This window comes from Callorhinus ursinus, unplaced genomic scaffold (genome assembly GCF_003265705.2).
Source record: "Callorhinus ursinus isolate GAN/ISIS: 27379988/994484 unplaced genomic scaffold, GSC_fseal_2.0 scaffold71, whole genome shotgun sequence".
NCBI lineage: Eukaryota > Metazoa > Chordata > Mammalia > Carnivora > Otariidae > Callorhinus > Callorhinus ursinus.
The window spans coordinates 5,014,554-5,032,725 of NW_027397133.1; the positions used below are offsets into that span (position 1 = coordinate 5,014,554).

At 60.2% G+C, this 18,172-nt stretch overlaps 2 protein-coding genes and 1 long non-coding RNA gene across 9 annotated transcripts in view; 1 reads left to right on the forward strand and 2 right to left on the reverse strand.

The window, feature by feature from the left end:
* Positions 1–9,426, reverse strand: BCAM (basal cell adhesion molecule (Lutheran blood group)). The gene is made up of 15 exons (XM_025849774.2): positions 9,289–9,426; positions 7,241–7,362; positions 6,472–6,697; positions 6,314–6,384; positions 6,019–6,115; positions 5,762–5,944; positions 5,192–5,328; positions 4,660–4,816; positions 2,567–2,682; positions 2,324–2,465; positions 2,001–2,137; positions 1,663–1,807; positions 1,430–1,574; positions 579–696; positions 1–470 (listed from the first exon to the last, which is right to left on the reverse strand). Exons 1-15 carry the CDS (start codon positions 9,368–9,370, stop codon positions 465–467), a joined length of 1,884 nt encoding a protein of 627 aa, XP_025705559.1. The 5' UTR covers positions 9,371–9,426; the 3' UTR covers positions 1–464.
* Positions 9,427–10,302: 876 nt separating this feature from the next.
* The window catches only part of CBLC (Cbl proto-oncogene C), an 18,749-nt gene continuing 10,879 nt past the window's right edge, over positions 10,303–18,172 (reverse strand). For 3 of the 7 annotated variants that reach the window (XM_073886579.1, XM_073886580.1, XM_025850035.2), the window contains 3 exons: positions 17,538–17,606; positions 14,839–14,954; positions 10,303–14,741 (listed from right to left, as the gene is read on the reverse strand). In XM_073886579.1, coding sequence (XP_073742680.1) covers positions 14,705–14,741; positions 14,839–14,954; positions 17,538–17,606 — 222 coding nt within the window. In that variant the 3' untranslated portion in view covers positions 10,303–14,704. Of the gene's footprint in view, positions 14,742–14,838; positions 14,955–17,537; positions 17,607–18,172 lie in introns of those variants that run through there. The other 4 variants (XR_012376373.1, XR_012376372.1, XM_025850037.2 and 1 more) reach the window with 4 other exon arrangements.
* Positions 16,084–16,717, forward strand: LOC141371423 (uncharacterized). Its single transcript, XR_012376376.1, has 2 exons — positions 16,084–16,207; positions 16,581–16,717. It is a non-coding gene; the product is annotated as an uncharacterized lncRNA (long non-coding RNA).

Here is an 18,172-nt window from a genome sequence, read left to right on the forward strand (position 1 = left end):
GTGACAGACAGCATTTATTCCAGACTCCAGTGTCCACAGATGACAGGGTGGGGGTGGGGGGGCAGGGGTGGGGATCCAGTGTCAGACTATGCAGTAGGATGTCAGGTGGGGCGGGGGACCAGCGAGGCAGGCAGGAGGTAAAAATCGCCCTGGCCAACCGACCCTCAGAGCCTTGGAGCCTTGTCCGGTCCCGGGCCAGGGCCTGGGCTCGGGTCCAGGAGCTATTCTGGGGCCTGGGAGAGTCACATTCCCTGGAGGAAGGTCCCCTCCTACCCACCCTCCCTCCCTCCCTTTCAAGCAGTAGCTGCTGTAGGTCCCTGCCCAGCCTGCAGAGGAAGGAAGGGAAGGGGGGGGCGGAGGGGGAAGAGGGAAGGTGGGGGCAGGCGGAGGCGTGCGCAGGGCTGGTTATCTGAGGCTGATTCTCTGATGTCAGGTCCAGTAGAGTCTCTTGGAGGTCCTCGGGCTCAGCACTGGGAGGAGATGGAGAGGTCAGCCTGGGCCCGGGCCCCACAGGGGCTGTCCCCCCACCCCCCCCGCGGCGCCCCCCCCACCCTCAGGGTGCCAGGGCCCTCACCCACCTCATCTCCGAAGCCCCCGCTGCCATGCCTGGCTCCTCCAGAGGCACCTCCCATGAGAAGGCCCGTCTGCTCAGGCCGCTCTGACCCTGAGTGGCTCAGCTGGGGCTCCCCAGGTGGCCTGGGGCGGGGGGGGGGGGGGGGGGGGAGTGGGGGGGGGGGATGCCCGGGGGGGGGGGGGGGGGGGGGGGGGGGGTGGGAGTGGTAATGGCATCGGGACTAGGGATGGGTGGGTAGGCTGCTGTCGGAGTTGGAGGCGGTCAGCTCCAGGGATGGGTTTGGGGATGGCTGCGGATTGGAGTGGCGGGTGGCCACGTGATGGGGCCCGGAGAGGATAGATGGAGATGGAACTGGAGTAAGGAACGGGAGCGAGATGGGGAGGGAGGGGCCCTGGGGCTGGGGATGCAGTTGAGGGAGACGCCGGGGTTCAGGGTGACGTTAGAGCTGGGTTGGGGATTGGCATTGAGGATGGAGACACGGTTAGCGTCGGAGGGGCAGAGGACAGATTTGAGGTTGGCTATAAACCGGGTCTGGGGTTGGGGATGGGGATGAGGTTGGGGTCATGGAGGAGACCCGGGCTTCGGATGGGCTGCAGCAGGGCTTGGGAATGGGTTTGGGCATGGTTATGGGTTGGGTGTTGCTATGGATTAGGTCTGAGGTTGGAGACGGGGACTGCGTTTCATTTGGCGATGGGGCTGGGGTTGGGGACGTATTTGGGTTTGGGGTTGAGGACGGGATGCGGTTGGGGCTGGTCATGGGCTGGCTTTGGGCTCGAGGTGGGAGGTGAGGTCAGAGGTGGGTGTAGGGATGGGGTGGGGTTGCAGAGGTCAATTCCAAGGTTGCAGGCCACTCACGGAGCCCCCTTTTCCCCCTGCTGGCAGCAGCCGGAGCGACCCTTGCGTCTCATGCAATAGAAGGCAGCCACAACCAGAAGCAGGAGGCCCACGCTGACGGCCACGGCCATGACAGCGACGCCGGCCTGGGCAGTCTGGGGGGTCACTGCGGGGACAGGGCGGGGGGCGGCGGTCAGCCGGCAGGGCCCTGTCGGCCCCGCAGGCAGCCTCCTCCCACCCCCGCAGCTCCTCACCAGAGCCGAAGTGGAAGACGTGCTGCTTCTTCCCGTGGGTGTTGGAGGCCTCGCAGGAGACACCTTCTCTGCTCAGGGCACTGGTCACCTTCAGGGTCAGGGAGCTGCTCACCCAGCCGTGCCCTCTGAGGGCCGGCTCCGCTGGCTGTGGAGGCTGGGGTTAGCCCCGGCCCCTGGGATCGAGGGCTGGGGCGAGGGCAGAGGTGAAGACAGTCCAGTCCCCCAGGAAGTGGAGGGGCACAATGCTTGGATCGGCGAAGGGGGCAGGGTCCCCCGAGGGGCTTGGGGAGGGGTGCCTGGGTCCCGCGGGGCTCAGGGTGGAGAGGACAGTCCCTTACACTGCCTCCCAGTTGGCTCCAGCTGAGTTTGGGCTCTGGATACCCGCGGGCAGAGCAGACCAGCCTGACTTCTTCTCCTTCTTTCCAGCTGTCCCCTGTCTGGGGCTGAGGCTCTTCTGGGCTTAACTGAGGTGGCCCTGGGGGTGGGGGGCGGGGAAGAGCAGGAGGTCCATCCTCCATCGGAGAAGGGGAAGGAGGAGGAGAGGAAGAGAAGGAGAGAGGGGAGAGGAATAGCAGACAGAGGGACCAGCCGTTTGTCCTGGCCCCCACCCCCACAGCCCCCCCCCTCCACGGTCCCCATCCAAACCTGCCCCAGCCCAAACCTTGGACCAGCAGCTTGAAGCTCTGGGTGCGGCTGAGGAGGGGGACCGTGGGCATGGAGGCCTCACAGACGTAGGTGCCTGCCGAATCGAAGGTGATGGAGCTCAGCGACAGGGTGGGGCCGTTCCCCAGGGGGACGAAGTCCTGGCAGGGAGAGAAGGGGGGAGGCCAGGCGGGTGTGAGGGGCAGGGTCGAGGGTACGGGGCCGAGGGTTCCAGGGCTGGGGGCTCCTTTCTCCTTCTCACCTTGGTCCAGCGCAGGGCGGGGGTGGGCAGCCCTCGCACGGAGCAGTTCACGGTTGTGCTGTTGCCCAAGTATAAGGAAAGCTCCTCCTCAGTGCTGAGCTCGAGGGGGTCCAGGTCTGGAGGGGGGGACAGGCTGTCACCTTCCCCCGACCCTCAGCCATGCGGTTAGGGGCTCTCCAGGTCTGTTGGGGGTGCAGACGTGAATGCACACGGAAGCAGAGCCTGTCAGTGCTCCTCCAGGTTCTCCCCCACTTCCACGAGCTTGCCACACTCCCATCCAGGCCAAGTCTGGAGCCCAAATCCAACTCCAGGACCCATGGTTAACTCAACCATCTTCCTCCTGAGCGGACGTCTGGGCCCACAGTTAATGCACGACTGGGGAGGTGTGAGGTGTTCCTTCTCTGACTTACCACCCAGAGCCCATCACCCATCTTTTCAGCCAGTTTTGTCTGCTCTGCCTCCGAAACGGACCCTCCCACTTCTCGCCATCTCTGACCTCCAGGACCAACGGCCTTGACCACGGCAGCCACCTCCTCACTGGGTCTCCCTGCTGGCCGGGATTCTCCACCCCTCCAGTCTATCCCCCCACCGAGCTGCCAGATGGATCTTTTCAAAACACACACTGGTCCGCCCTGCCCTCAGCCCAAAACCCTTGGCATAGAGGCCAAATTCCTTGACCAAGCCTACAGGAGCCTGCCTGGTCTGACCTCTGCCTACCTCCTCAACTTCACTTTTCATCCCCCGCACCTTTGTCCCGAGCTCCAGCTACCCTACTCTCTTGCCGTTTTTCTCCAGTATGCCATAGCTGGGTCCTGCCTCAGGGCCTTTGCACTTGCTGATCCCTTTGCCTGGAAGCGCCTCTTCGGGCTCTTCATATTTCTGATTCCATACTTTGGTTTCCTACTCAAACGGCCCCTTCTCAGAGAGGCCCCTCTGACACCCCGTTGTGGACACTCAGCTTTCCCCTCCGGCACTGAAGGATTTATCCCCTCAGCTGCTGAGAAGGATGTCAGCTGTCAGCCCTCAGCTGTCGGCCCTCTCTGGGAACTGCCTCAGCTGCAGAGAGCCCCTCGCTCAAGGTCATGCCCCCTTCCTTGGGCGGCCCACGTGCAATGACTGGTTGACATGGGGGCAGAAAGGCCCAGTCCCCTCGCCCCAACTGGGGACAATTATGAAGGCCAGCTTCCCAGTGCCCTGCAGGGCCTACTGAGGCTTTTGCAGCCCGTTTTCTGCCTCTGCCCAATCCTGCTTCCTTCCCTTCCTCAGCCTCCGTAGATGTGGATCCCAAGGCATTTCCCATAAACTTCCTGCCTGCAGCTCTCCGAGCCAGAATCTGCTTCCCAGGACGGGACGGAGCCTGTGACATCCTCCGTCTAAAACAGTCCCCACTCACCCAGCCAATCCCTTACCCCCTCACTCTGTGTTAGCCCCTGTAGATGCCCCATCACTACTCAAAGCGCCTTGCTCGCCCTCTACCACCTGTCTCCCCTACTGGGCTGGGAGCTCTGAGAAGGCGGGGACTGGGCTGTGTTGTTCACAGATGTCTCTCCGACCCCAGCCACAGGGTCTAGCCCCAGGAAAGGAGGCAGAAGGAGTGCCAAGGAGGAACAGAGCCTTTGCCCAGGACTCGGGCGCGAGCAGACTAAGAAGGTTTTCTAGAAGACTGGGACCCTGAAGACCGGCTAGACATGGAACGTGGAAAGCAGAGGCGTTGACCTAAAAACGAGGAGAGGGGCTTGGCTGGGATGAGGAGAATGCCTGGGTGGGGAGCAGGGTCAGCCAGAGGTGAAGCCAGCCAGGTGGGCCTTGAAGGCCGGGGTGGATCATGTGGCCTTTCTCCTGGGGGGCACTGGGGAGCCATGGGAGGTTCGGAGCTGGGGGCAGGCAGGTCTGTGCTTTGGAATGAGCTCTCCGGCTGCCTTGTGTGGGAGACCAGAGGGGGCTGGGGCAGGCACCTGGGGGCGGATGGGACCATCCGGACCAGGAAGGACCACAGAAATGGAGAGAAAGGGTTGGCGGTGGGGCTGCGGGGGTGAGGGCCAGGAGGCCGCTGGTGCCAGGGCCCCCCCTGCCCGCTCTCCCGGGACGCTCACAGGCCACGCGCAGCTCCGCGGTTTTGGAGAGCACCGCGTCCTCGGCAGCGTCGTAGTCCTCGACCCTGCAGCCGTAGGTCCCGCTCTGGCCCCGCTGAACCCCCTCCAGGGTCAAGTTCCCCTCAAGATTTGTTTTCAGCACGTCCTCCTGCTTGTCCTGGGTGACCAGGGATGAGGAACCCGGCTCAGGCGCCGCCCTGGGCCGGCAGGGTCATGCTAGGTGGGGGCCACCCGGGTCAGAGTCAGTCATCTTGTAGGCCAGGGGTCACCAAGTTAGTGTCATACTAGGGTCAGGGCCCCCTCAAGGAAGGGGGCAGAGGCCCTTCGAGGCCAGGGGTCCCCCAGGTCAGGTATCACGCTAAGTTAGGACGCTCTCAACTCCGGGCTCAGAGGTCCCGTTAGCTCCTGGGTCACCAGTCAGGTGCCTTACTAAGCCAGGGGCCACCCAGGTGAAAGGTCAGAAGTTGGTGGAGGCCAATATGTCACAGAGGTCAGGGGCCGGGACTGCCAAAGGAACGATGGGGTGAGTCACCTGAAGGCGGAAAAATATGTATTCCACGCTGGGGTTGCCGTCCCCCCGGCAAAACAGCTGGACAGAGTCACCCTCGCGTACCCAGCCCTCGGTGGTGGACGGGCTGCCCACCCAGAAATCCACGTTCTCCGTGGGATCTAAGGGAAAGCGCAAGAGGGACGGACACGTCAGGGCAGACTCATGATCAGGGTCAAGGGTAGGTTGGGTCAAGGGTAAAAAGGCAGGGGCTGGGTTAAGGGAAAGAGGTCAGTGCCGCAATCCAGGGGCAGGCTGTGGTTGGTCAAAGGGCAGAGGTCTTATCTTTCACAGCTCAGGTTCACACTTAGTCTGAGATCAGGGACCAGAGGTCAGAGGTTGAGCTGAGAGTACCAGCCAAGGGTCAGAGGTCAGTGCGGGTGGCAGGTCAGGGCGAGATTCCAGGACCCAGTTCGGTGTGAGAGTGTGTGGAGCACGTTTAGCCGTGAGACTCCGTGGGGTTCAGGGTGCGGGAGGGGGGTCCCAAGTCAGGGCGCACCGCTGGCTGGCTTGGAGGGTCCCAGGTCGGGGAGGTCAGGACCCGCATGGACTCACAGTGCAGGCTGAGGCGGAAGGTGGGGCTGTCCAGGCGGCCGCGCCGGCCCGTGGGCAGCTGGTAGTTCACCGAGCAGTGGAAGCTGGCGTCCTGGTCGGCCTTACGGGGCCGCAGGTAGAGGGTGCTGATGAGGGACTGCAGGCCCGAGGCCTCCCGGACCGTGCGGCTGGTCATGTAGCCGTCTGGCAGAGAGGGAGGAGGCGGTCAGCCAGCCTGGACCGCCACCCAGCTCCATCCCACGGCCAGCTGGGCTCACCTGCGTTCACCTCCATGGGCATCCGGAGCGGCTCCCCGTTGCGATACCACGTGATCTCGGGGACGGGGTTTCCGTTGCGGCTGTTGCAGGTGGCGATCTGAGACAGACACAGGCATGGCCCTGGGCTCTGACCCAGGACTCTGAAGCCTCGGCCCCCTCTTTCCTCAGGACTTCTCCGCGCTCAGATACAGGAGCCTGGGTCCCCCAGCCCTGTGCTCCCCCAGGACGCAGGAGTGCAAACCTCCGAGCCCCTTCCTCCCCCAGGACCCTGGAATCAGGGTCCCGTCCGAGGTACCTCCTGGGCAAAGTCATCCACCACGGACAGGATCCTTTTGTTGGGGAGGACCTCCGTGGCCTCCGGTTTCGCTGTGGGGGAGACGGTACCTTCAGGCGCCCCTTTCCCAGGCTCTCACCTGCCCTCCCTTTCCGGGGTGCCCGCAGACAGACGCTCACCGAACAGGCGGAGCTGCGTGGTGGCCTCGGTGCTCGCCGCGCCCGCCCTCACCACACACACGTAGTTCTGCTCGTCGCCCACCTGGGCCTCGGTCAGCACCAGGCGGCCCCGGGAGTCCAGCTGGTATGGGGGGCTGCGGCCCCGGGAGTCGTGCACCCCGCCCTGGAGCTCGGAGCCCTGCACCTCGGCCGAGGCCAGGTGGTGGCGGACCCCGGAGCGGTCTGCCTGTGGGCGGGGCGGGCCTCAGCGCCAGAGCGGCCTGGCCTGCCCTCCCCCACCGTCCTGCGGGTCGTCTCTCTCCTCGCGTCACCTCCCTCTGGTCTGGGCCCTGTTCCCAGGGCCCCGTGGGGCTGTCTCCTCTCTCTAGGTCCCTCGTTCTCCATCCTGCTCTGCTCCTCTCTCTCCTCCTCTGTCTCCCTCTCCCGCCCCCCTGTCCCTTGGCCGCTTATCTCCTCTTTTCTTTCTTTTCCTTTAGTCTCCCCCCCCCCAACTATATCCTCCCCTGTCTTTGAATGTTCTCTCTCAAGAGCCTGCGCTCCGAAGGGGGCATCTTCCTTCCAGTCTCAGCTGTGCCCAGACACCAGGGGACCTTGCAGAATCCTTCCCCTTGCTTGGCCTCAACTTCCCCACCTGTAAAATGTAAAGGCAGCTGGATGGAGCTCTTCGGTCCTTTGGGCTCTGATGAGGGGATGAATGTGCGCAGCCCTGCCAGTGCCCCGACTCCCAGCCCCCTTGGCCACCCTCTGGCCCCCAGCCTGCAGCACTTACCAGGAACCACTCCAGCACAAAATGGTCGTGGGCCCCCAAGGCGGTGCAGTTCAGGGCGACGGGCTCCCCCTTCATCACCTCCACCAGGGAGGACCCAGACAAGCGCTCCTCAGCCTGGGCACCTGCAGGAGGGCCATTGAGCTCTCTCTGCCTCTGAGCCCCTCCTCCCTCAGACCCAGGAGTCCAGGCCTCCAGCCCCTCCTCCCTCAGACCCTGGAGTCCAGGCCCCCAGCCCCTCCTCCCCCAGACCCTGGAGTCCAGGCCCCCAGCCCCTCCTCCCTCAGACCCAGGGGTCCAGGCCCCCAGCCCCCTCCTCCCTCAGACACAGTCCCGACCCTCAGCCCCCTATCCCTCCGCTCCAGGTCCTGCCTCCCTCCATCTCTCATGTCTGCATCTCTGGGCTTGCAAATCCATCAGCATTTCTCTCCATCTCTCTCCTCACAGAACTAAGGGCTCCCCCCCTGGACCATGTAGGGCCCTCTGTCCAATCCTCCTGGGGGTAAAACTGCACCTGTCCTTGCTCTTCTCACTAGACCAGCCGCCCCTCAAGGGCAGGGCCAGCCCTGGCTCATCCCTTGGCCTCCAGCACCCCTGCGCAGAGCCTGGCATGGTGCCAGGGATAGATTTCTCTCCATCTCTGCCTGTGTGTCTCTCACTCTGGGTCTCCCACCTCTAGTCCCCAGTCTCTGCCTCTCCGTCAGCCTGGCACTCTGTCTCCATCCCTCTCAGGCCCTGGGTCTCTTGTCATGAGTCAGGGGGCTGGGGCTGAGCCTGCAGCTGAGGTATGGGTGTGTGGGGGCGGTAAGGGGGGACAGGGCTGGGCAGGTTTCAGGAATGTGGGAGGGACAGGCTGGCCCAGACCTGCCCAGCCTGGCGCCAGAACCCCCTACCCGCCCCTTGGCCCCTCTGCCTCTTTGATGGAGCAGGGAAGGGGGTAAGGTGTGTCCCCTCCGAATAGGAGAGGGGTGAGGCCCAGGAGCCTGGGTCCTGAGGCAGAAGGGAGCTGGGGGGTGGGGTGGGGGTGGGAGTGGGGGGGAGTGCTGGGGGGGGGCCTGGACTCCCATCCCAGGATCCTGGCAGATAGAGCTGTTGCCATTGGGGAAACTGTGCTCTCTCACCCTCTGCGCTGGCATCCTGGCATCAGCTCTCACTTCTTAGAACCTCCCTTCCCTTCGCCGCCCAGCTTGACCAGCCCTGCCCCTGGGGACCCACTATTTACCAAGCTTGTGCCAGGGGCCTGGATTCCCAGGCACCCACCTCTGGCCCAGGCCTGTCCCAGGGGAGGGGGTGTGGGGCCAGGCTAGTGCCTGGGGCTGGTCTGAGTAACAGACAGGAGGACAGATGGAGAGATCTCTGTGCCCTAATCTCCCCCATCTCTCTGTCCCTCTGTTGCCAGCCCCTCTGGGCCTCCTCCCCTCCCACCACCACACAGGTGTGTGGATTTATCTGGGGCCCCAGGAAGGGGAGGCCCTGTCACTCGGAAACACTCTGTTCCATCATCACTGCCTAGGGCCAATGCTCCAGCTCGTCCATGAGGGAGGTGGGTTCTTTATAGAGTCTGGGCCCTGAATCCAGGTTGGGGGAACCCTCAAGAGCACGTGACTCACGGGGTTCTAGCCACAGGGTCCCTGACCCTTGCAGAACCTGAGAACCTTTCCAAGGGAAGCCCTGGGGTTTGGGTCTCCTGTGTCCTGGAGGAAGCCGCTCCAGCCACTGGAGGCCCGGACTCCTGGGTCTGAGGGAGCAGGAGTCTCGAGACCCAGATTCCAGGGGCTGAGGGCCCTCCTCACTCCTTGGTCCCGAGTTTGGAGGGGGCTGACTTCTCCCGCGCTGTCTAATCCACTGCTGTGCCATGCCCAGCCCCTCTGCCTGGCTGTCCCCAGGTCTCACATTGGGAGGGGTATCCCCCATGCTCCCGTATCCCTCTTCCTCGGGGCGGGGGGAGGGGGGGTCCCAGGTTTGGCTTCCTGGGCTCGATGAAAGCCCCTTACCCCTTCCCTTCCCGGGGTCCGCCCCCAGTCGCGCCCTGCGCCCCGCCAGAGCCATACCTGGGTGCGCCCCCAGCAGGAGCGCGAGCACCAGCAGCCGCGGGGCCCTGCGCGCCCGGGCCCGGCCGTCCCGGGGCTCCATGTTCGCGGTGGCGGCGGCGGCGACTGCCCGGGCTGCAGCTCGGCGGCCCCGGGGGCTGGGAGCGACCAGGCCCCGCCCCTGGCAGCCCCGCCCCGCCCCGCCCCGCCCTCCCGGCCCCCCCCTTGATTCCCCCCCCCAAACCCGGGCGCCCCGCCAGGACCTCCCACTGCCCGGAGTGGACCTCCCAGCGCTGGGCCCGGAGCGGGGCTCCCTCTGCCCCCAAGCCCTGGGCTGCCTGGCTCAGGCTGACCAGTGCCCCCGGCGGTGGCCTGACAGACCAGTCTAACCAGTGTCCTGGGCTGGGACCTCAGCGCACGGCCGTGGACCCTCTCCCCCTCATTCTGACTGGGGGCCATTAGGGCATGCACTGGCCTTTCCCAGTACAACCAGTGGTGCCCAGCTTGATCAGTGGCCTAGAACAGCTTCTTCCTGTATGCCTTGTGAGGCCTCCCCTGTAGCCACGCTCAGGGCTGCTTTCCTGTCTGACCAGTGGCCTGGAACCCATCAGTTCAATCTCTTAAATTTAATGGTCTTCAAACCTGAGTTCAGTCCAGGACTCTGTGATGAGGGTGGGGGGCAGGGAGTGCAGTGGGGTGCTCTTCCCTTGACTCTCCTCCGTGGAGCCCTCCCTCTCTTCCCCTCATCCCGGGAATCCCAGGAATGCCACCCCCCTTCCTCCCTTCCTCTCCCCTCCACTCCCTCCCAACCTTGGGGGGGGGGATGGGAGGAGAATCAGGCTGGAGGGAGCAGGTGAGTGGGGGAGGGGAGCAGGCCAGGGCACCTGAGGGCAGTGGGGAGGAGCAGAGCCAGGGGTCTGAAGGAAGGGTCACAGGTCAGGTGTGGGGGGGGGGGGGGGCCCACGGATCCCGACTGCTCAAGGCTTCTCACAAGCCAGATCTGATGGGGACAAAATCCTCTGGGGGCGGGGGAAGGGAGAGATGTCACTGGTTATAGGGAGTACTAGCCCTCGACACTGGCCAGAATGGGGGTCACTGGTAAGATGGCTTTGCCCACCGGGCACAGAAGGAAGGCTTAGATTACAGGTCAGCTTGGGAGTTATTGGTCAGACTGGTCAAGGCTACTTTATTCATCAGTGATACAGGAAAGCAATTGTTACACTGGGAGAGGAGACCTTTTAGTATTACCTGCACCATCACCTCCTCCAGGATGCCTTCCCTGATCCCCTGGCTAGGTCAAGTGCCCCCTCTAGGCTCCCTCAATCACCTGGGCTCCCCCACCCCAGTCCTGCACATTCTGGGTCATCCTGTCTGGGGATTAATCTGCCCCCCACCACTGGACTGTGGGTCCCTGAGGGCAGGGCTGGCGCTGTCTCTGTTGGTCACTGCTGTGTCCCCAGCAAAAGGCCAGACACAGAGCAGGTGCTCAGGGAAGGTTTGCAGGGCTCGAGAGTCTGGAGCACGCAGGCTCCCTGGATCATCGCAGGACACACGGTACAAACTCACTCATGGACAAATACAACTCCAAGTGCTCCCGGGGACAAGCTCACACACTGCGACCCCGGACACCCGTTCCCCAGAGAACACTGCTCTCTGGCTCCCGCTTGTGCACCTACTTGCTTGGGCTGGACTCTGGTAGGCACCCTCTCATCAGCTACTCCCACTCCCACGTGCCTCAAGAATCCAACCGGCCAAGGTTCTGGGCGAAGGGGAAGGACCGTCTGGAGTGTGTATGAAGGAGGGAAGGCATAAATAGCAGCCACAGTCCCTCGCAGACTTGCAGAAACTAGTACTGGAACGTCATCTGCCCTTGTCCCCTACAATTTATTCCCACAAAACAGCCAGAGGGATCCCGTTAAAATGTGAGTCAACCCACATCACTCTTCTGCTCAGAATCCTTCCAGGGCTCCTCTCAGTAAAAGCTAAAATCCACTCCATGGCTCATGAGGTCCTCGATCCGGTCCTCGTTACCTCCCTGACTCCGTCTTTCTTTCTCTTCCCCCTTGCCAGCTCCGTTCTTGCCCCATTGGTCTCTTTGCTTCCTTGCTGTTCCTCCAATGCCAGGCATGTTCTGGCCTCAGGACCTTTGCACTTGCTCTTCCCTCTGTGGGGACATTCTGCCCCACACGGCTCCTTCCCTTACTTGCTTCAAATCTCTTCTCCAACATCACTGCATCAGTTTCCCTTGGCCATCTTATCTAAAATAGCAATTCCTGCTATCCCAGCGATTCCTATTTCCCTTATTACGTTTCTCCTCTGCAACACTTACTGATGCCATGTATTTATTTTTTTATTGCTTATCTTGTGTAGAACCTAAGTGCTAAGAGAACGGAAACTGTTTTGTTTACCACTGTATCTCCAGCGCCTAGAACAGTGCTTGGTATGAGGAGCGGAGTCAAGATCTGTGCAATATATGAATTTCCCGATCCCATCCGTCCTGTGTCATGTGTATACACTTACACGTTTTAATTAACAAGCCTTATTTTTCCTCTGTGGCAGCCCTGCCTATCTGCGGTTTCCCTTTCCATGGTTTGCTACCTTCGGTCAACAGTGGTCTGGAAGCAGATGATCCTCCTCCTGATGTATATGTCAGAAGGGCAGGAGTACCCTGAGGATATGTCACAATGCTGGTGCCACTCCCCTCACTACATCTTATCCTGTAGGCAATTATTTTCTCACATCATCACAAGAAGGGTGAGTCTAGGGGCGCCTGGGTGGCTCAGTCGGTTAAGCGTCTGCCTTTGGCTCAGGTCATGATCCCAGGGTCCTGAGATTGAGCCCCGCATCTGGCTCCTCGCTCAGCGGGGAGCCTGCTTCTCCCTCTCCCTCTCCCCCTGCTTGTGCTCTCTCTGACAAATAAATAAATAAAATCTTAAAAAAAAAAAGAAGGGTGAGTCTAGTACAAGAAGATATTTGGAGAAAGAGACCACATTCACATAACTCTAATTACAGGACATTGTTATAACTGTTCTAGTTTATTGTTATTGTTAATCTCTTAGTGTACCCAACTTGCAAATTAAACTTTATCATAGGTACGTACAGATAGCCAAATCCTAAGTCCCTAGTTAAAAAATACCGTATATCCAGGGTTGGATACTGTCTGGTTTCGGGCGTCCGGGAGCAATCTTGGAACATTCCCCTTGTGGATAAGGGGGACTCCGGTACCTTTATCCCGTTATTTTACATAGTGTGTGATGGTTGACTTTAAAACTAGTTCACAGCTTGTGGAATATGGGATCATGACACATTTGCTGGGGAATGGGGACTCCCCAGGCATTCCAGAGCAGCTGGAAAATGTAACTACTGCAAGTCTGTGTTGTCTTGGGGGGGGGCAGTATAAATGCATTCTGGGTTGGACGACAACAGTTTATTGTGCAGGGAAAGTTTAGATAAGAACTTTTTTTTTTTTTAAGTTTTCTATTTATTTAAGTAATCTCCACACCCAGCACCGGGCTTGAACTCACGATCCCAAGGTCAAGAGTCACATGCTCTTCCGACTGAGCCAGCCAGGCGCCCCTAAACCCTACTGTACTTAGAATTAGGATAGAATAATGCCAAAGAAGCAGGGACTGGTTGGTTCTACGCTCTTGTGGTTGGGACACATTGTATTTTCCAAAGATGGATGCAACAGAATCTCTCATTCCATATGCTTTTCTGACAATCTGATCTCGATACTCCCCCAAGAGCAGGGAAAGCTACGTTCCTTCCTCTTTTTATATCTGTGCCATGTTGTGACTCTCCTGTCAAGAAGAGAATGTGGCGGAAGCGATGCTGCAAGACTCCCAAGATCAGGTAGAAAAGGGTCACTGGGAGACTCTCCCACGAAGCCATCAGCCACCCTACGAGCAGTCAGGCTGCCTTAGGCGGCCATGCCATGGGGAAGCCCAAGCTAGCAAGTGTGGCGACCCCATGGAGAGGTCTGATTGCAGAAAGCCATCTGTCCAGGCCCCAGAGGCCCTGGACCAGGTGCCACCTGCTTGCACCCTGAGCCAGAACCACCCACCTGAGCCTGTCCCCAAATCCTTAGTGTTTACCACTAAGTGTTGGCGTGATTTGTTCTGAGCAACAGCGCATGAGAAGAGCACCTTCAGCCGGTTGCTGGGGCAGCAGAGGCAGCGAGGTGACTGGTTGGTGTTCAGGGGTCCTCGGGGCCTCAGTGTAGCCTCATCAGACCAGTTCTGTGGCGGGATCGGGGCTGGGCTCAGACTGGAGCCCAATGCCGGTGGTTCCTTTGCCTTTCACGGCTCACTTTCCCGTCCTGGTTCTCTAATCGCTCCCAGGAATCTGTGAGAAATCCCATGTCCTCTCAATGAATTCCCTTTCTGCCCCGGCTTGTGCTGCTTCGGACAAATCTGTGGTATGGACTTCCATGCTCCCTTTACACCGGGATACCTTTTCCTCTTCTTTTCAGTCTCAGCTTGGATGCCTCCTCCTGGAGGTCCTCTCTGACCTCCCAGGCTGGCTCAGCTGCCCACTCTGGGTTCCTGTAGCGCCCCGTTTCTCCCCCACCCCCCTAGCCCTGCCCACTCTGGGTCATCACTGTATGTCACCCATTGGATTGTGAGCCACCAGGGGGCAGTGATTACTGCTATATGCGCCCAGCCTCGCCCAGCCTCACCCAGCCTGGGGCTGGGCACAGGGCTGGGCTCAGGGGGTGCAGGCCGGCTTAAACTGAAGTGGAGGGAGGCTTGGGTCCCTCCAAGATTAGTGATGAGGTGGGGAGACATGTCCTCAGTTTGATTTGGACTGGAAATCACTGGGATCCTTCTCCCAGAGTGGAATGGAGGAAAGAACATTGGGGCAAGATCAGGTGCACGACTCTTAAAGAAACGTGGGGTCTTTTTGACTAGGGCCTTAGTACTCGGATATCTGGATCTCGTTCCAGAAAATTTTTTTGCATTCGTGGGGAAAGAGGGATGACTGCCTGATTCTCCGAAAACTTGGAACTCTGGACTCCTGGGTCTGAGGGAGGAGGCTGGGAGCCTGGACTCCTGGATCCAGAGGAGCTGGGTACCCCACTCGCCCCTCCAGACCCCTGCATTAATGGGGGGGATGATCAGGCCTCAGGGACCCCCCCCAGGTCAAGTTGCCCCCTAATGGCTGCTGCACTTTCTCCACATATCAGAGGACAACCAGGCTTGGCAGTTTATTATTCACAAACCCCTTCTAGCTCCTGGGGCTCCCTTTAGCAGCACATTTGGGGCCCTGCAAGGCAGAGAAGGGGGTTAGATAGTATCACAGCCAGGTTGGGGGACAGGGTAGGGCCAGGCCAAGGGAGGGAACTTGGCTGGGGCTGGGGTGGAGTAGACTCACTGGCCCCCATGCCTGGGCAGCGATCATGGGCCCCCCAGGGGCAGCCGGAGGGGTGACTTTTCCCTTAGGAGTTTCTGCAGTGGAGAGAGTTTGAAGAAGGGCTGTTGATTTCCTAGGACCAGTGTTTCCCTTCTGCCCCCCCATCCCCACCTTCCCGCACCCCCAGGAGTCCCAGACCCCAGCTGCCTCTACACTTACCCTGGGGCTCCCTCCCTGGCCTGAGGGCTGGAGGTGATTTGCCATGGGGCTAAGGCCACAGTCTTAACTCTTGGAAAGGAAAGAGGGCCCTGAAGTCTGGGGAGGGCCAGAGGTGCCTGGAGGGGAGGAGATTAAGGAACGTCAGAGCAGGGCTCTAGCTATCTTTGATTTCATGGGTCTGGACAGTGGTAATACGTTGGTGGCTGGGGGGAGGGGGAGGAAAGGCCAGTGTCCATGCTGTTTTATCCCCTAGCACCTCTGGCTTGAGTAGGAAGTTTTGTTTGTCCATCCATCTACCCATCCCTCCATCCATCCATCCATCCATCCATCCACGCATCTATCCATCCATCCATTCACCCACCCACCTACCTATCCATCCATCCACCCACCCACCCATCCTTTCATCCATCCATCCATCCCACAAACATTTCCTGAGAATCTACAGTGTCAGGCACTATTCTAGATTCTGAAGACACAGCTATGAACCAGGTAGACAAATCTCTGTCCTCATGCAACTGATGATGTACTGAGCAAGAAGCTTACCATGAGTAATCAGTGCACGGACAAGGAAATATCCAGAGAGTGTTAGATGTTCTTCAGGGAACTGAAACGGGCATGGGGAGAGTGTGGGGCGACTAGATAGGAGTGGCTGGGGAAGACCTCTTGGAAGGGGAGGCAAGTGAACAGAAGGCTGAGTATTAAGAAGGATGTAGGCAGAGGTCCTGCAGTGGGCGGCGGGCTTGCTGGCCTGTTAGAAGAACAGCAGGGGTCCACTGTTGCTGAAAAGGAGTTGGGGGTATGGTGAGAGGGTGCAGAGGTGGGGAGGAGTCAGATCCCCCAGGCCTTGTGGCTGCAGAGAATGTGTTGGCTTTTTCTTGGGGCCCTGGGGGGCAAGTGGGGGCTTCCGAGAGGTCAGGGAGGGGTACGACCCAGGTTACATACACCCAGTCTTGCTCATTTCATCAGAACTTGCAGGGCCCGTGCCAGGCTTGTCACTATTCTCTGCATGGAGACAGTGAGGATGGGACAGGTCGCCAGAGGCCAGCAAGGTGCCGGGTCCCACTGAATGACGGGCTTGCTGCCTAGAGGTGGGCTTCTCGGACGGAGAACAGCAGTGTGGGAACAGCTTATGCAAACCACAGCCACGCTGACATGGCCCCCTTTGCCCTTGTGCCCACAGCAGCCCACTCCTCGCCCCCATGCGGCAGGGACCGGCATGGTGCCCATTTCACAGACAGGAGAACAGAGGCCCACGGGACTGGAGGATGGAGTCTGGAGTCTAGAGCCAGGGGCCTGGGGGCCGGTCCCGACTCTGTCATCTTGAGCTGGTGACCTCCACATCTGGCTCTGCATAATAGGGATCATAACAGTACGTACCTCCCTGGGTTGTCATGACAATTAAATCAATACGTTAAGAGCAGTGCCAGGCGTATAGCAAGTACTATACACGTTAACTATTCTCCTTCTGGCGGTCACTTTGCTGGGCAGTGGCACCCCCCACCCCCTCCCGGGGCCGCCTCTCTTGCAGCGTGTTTTGAAGAACAAAGGGTAGGAGTTGCCTGGGATTTGAATCGGGCAGGGTTTGGGGAGCGGAGGAAAGGGCATGCCAGGCGGAGGGCCCAGCCTAGGCAAAGGTGCGCCCCTATGCCCCCGTCGGCCTGCCATTTGGGCTGTGTCCCCCTCATTGTCCTCAGGGAGCCGGCTGAGTGCCTCCTAATGTTTCCATTTGCTTTTGGCTGCAGGTCTGGATCTGTTTTTAGCTTCCCTGGCTGGTGTCACCGCCACCCCCCTTCCTGCTGGCTCACTTGTTTGCTGCGGTCGAATAATGTTCCCGGACTTCCTGAGCTGTTTGTTTGAAGACGGCCCTGTATTGATTGAATCTTGCATGTGCTCAGCCTGAGATGCTAACAGAGTCAGGCCCCTCCCCAGCAGGCCAGGGGCTCAGAAAATCCTGGGATAGGAAGTAAGGGGTGGGGGGAGAGATAGAAGGCTGGGGCTTGCATAGAAAATAAGCAGATGATTTTAGGGTTCTCTAAGCTCCCCCCGCCCCAACACCGGATTCTCCTGTATCAGGCTGTGAGGTTTTGGTGAGTGTGGTCACCTCTCTGAGGCTTCTTCCTCTGGAAAGTGAAGAGGGGAACAGTTTTGACTTTGTAGGCTACTGGGAAGACCCAGTTGAAAGTATCCATTCAACGCCTCTTCACTGTATACCTGCTATGTGTCAGGCACTGTTCTAGACTCTGGAGACATACCGGAGAGGACAGAGTCCTAACCTTCAGGACGAAGGGACCCTGCTGACGGTGAGAAACAGACTATATCCTCTGCCAGGTGCTGAAAAGAACTATGGAAATCAGCAGGGAAGGGGCTTGGAGGGAGGGGGGTGTCTTATTATCAATAAAACAGGGTGGTCAGGGAAGGCCTCCCTGAGGAGGAGAGGAGAAAGCGAGCCTGGGGAAAGGAAATCCAGGCAGACAGAATAGCTGGTGCAAAGGCCCTGGGGTAAGACATGCCTGGGATGCTGGAAGGAGCGTCAGGAAGCCAGCGAGGGGGGTAACGAAGGAAGAGAACGAGAAGGCGCAGAGGATTGCCCAGCACCTTGTCAATGGGCGCGAAGGGTGAGTGCTGGGCCGGGGGCCCCTGAGGAACCCTGCGGCGGGACAAGACCTGAGTTGCCCACCTCAGACCAGTGCCTGACTCACCACTTTCAGCCGGCCTTTAGCTGGGGACGCACTCAGCTGAGGGGGCCGTGGGGGAGCTGAGGAAACCACCTAGGAGAGACAGAGGGTGAGGAGGGGATTGTAAGCTGCCATTGTCTTCCCCCCATGTGTCCATCAGCCCAGAGTCGCAGCATTCAGGCTCTCTTCTAGGCTTTGGAGACAGACTAGAGAAGAAGGCAAAGTCCTAACCCTCAGGAGAGTTACAGCTGGAGAAAGTCAGAGCCCCAAACCCTTGGGGAAGCAAAGGTCCAGGCCTGTAGGACCCCAGAATCCTGTCACCAGCCGCCTTCTCCCTCAGACCCAGGAGTCCAGGCCCCCAGCCCCCTCCTCCCTCAGACCCAGGAGTCCAGGCCCCCAGCCCCCTCCTCCCTCAGACCCAGGGGTCCAGGCCCCCAGCCCCTCCTCCCTCAGACCCAGGAGTCCAGGCCCCCAACCCTTCCTCCCTCAGACCCAGGAGTCCAGGCCCCCAGCCCCTCCTCCCTCAGACCCAGGAGTCCAGGCCCCCAGCCCCTCCTCCCTCAGACCCAGGAGTCCAGGCCCCCAGCCCCTCCTCCCTCAGACCCAGGAGCCCAGGCCCCCAGCCCCTCCTCCCTCAGACCCAGGAGCCCAGGCCCCCC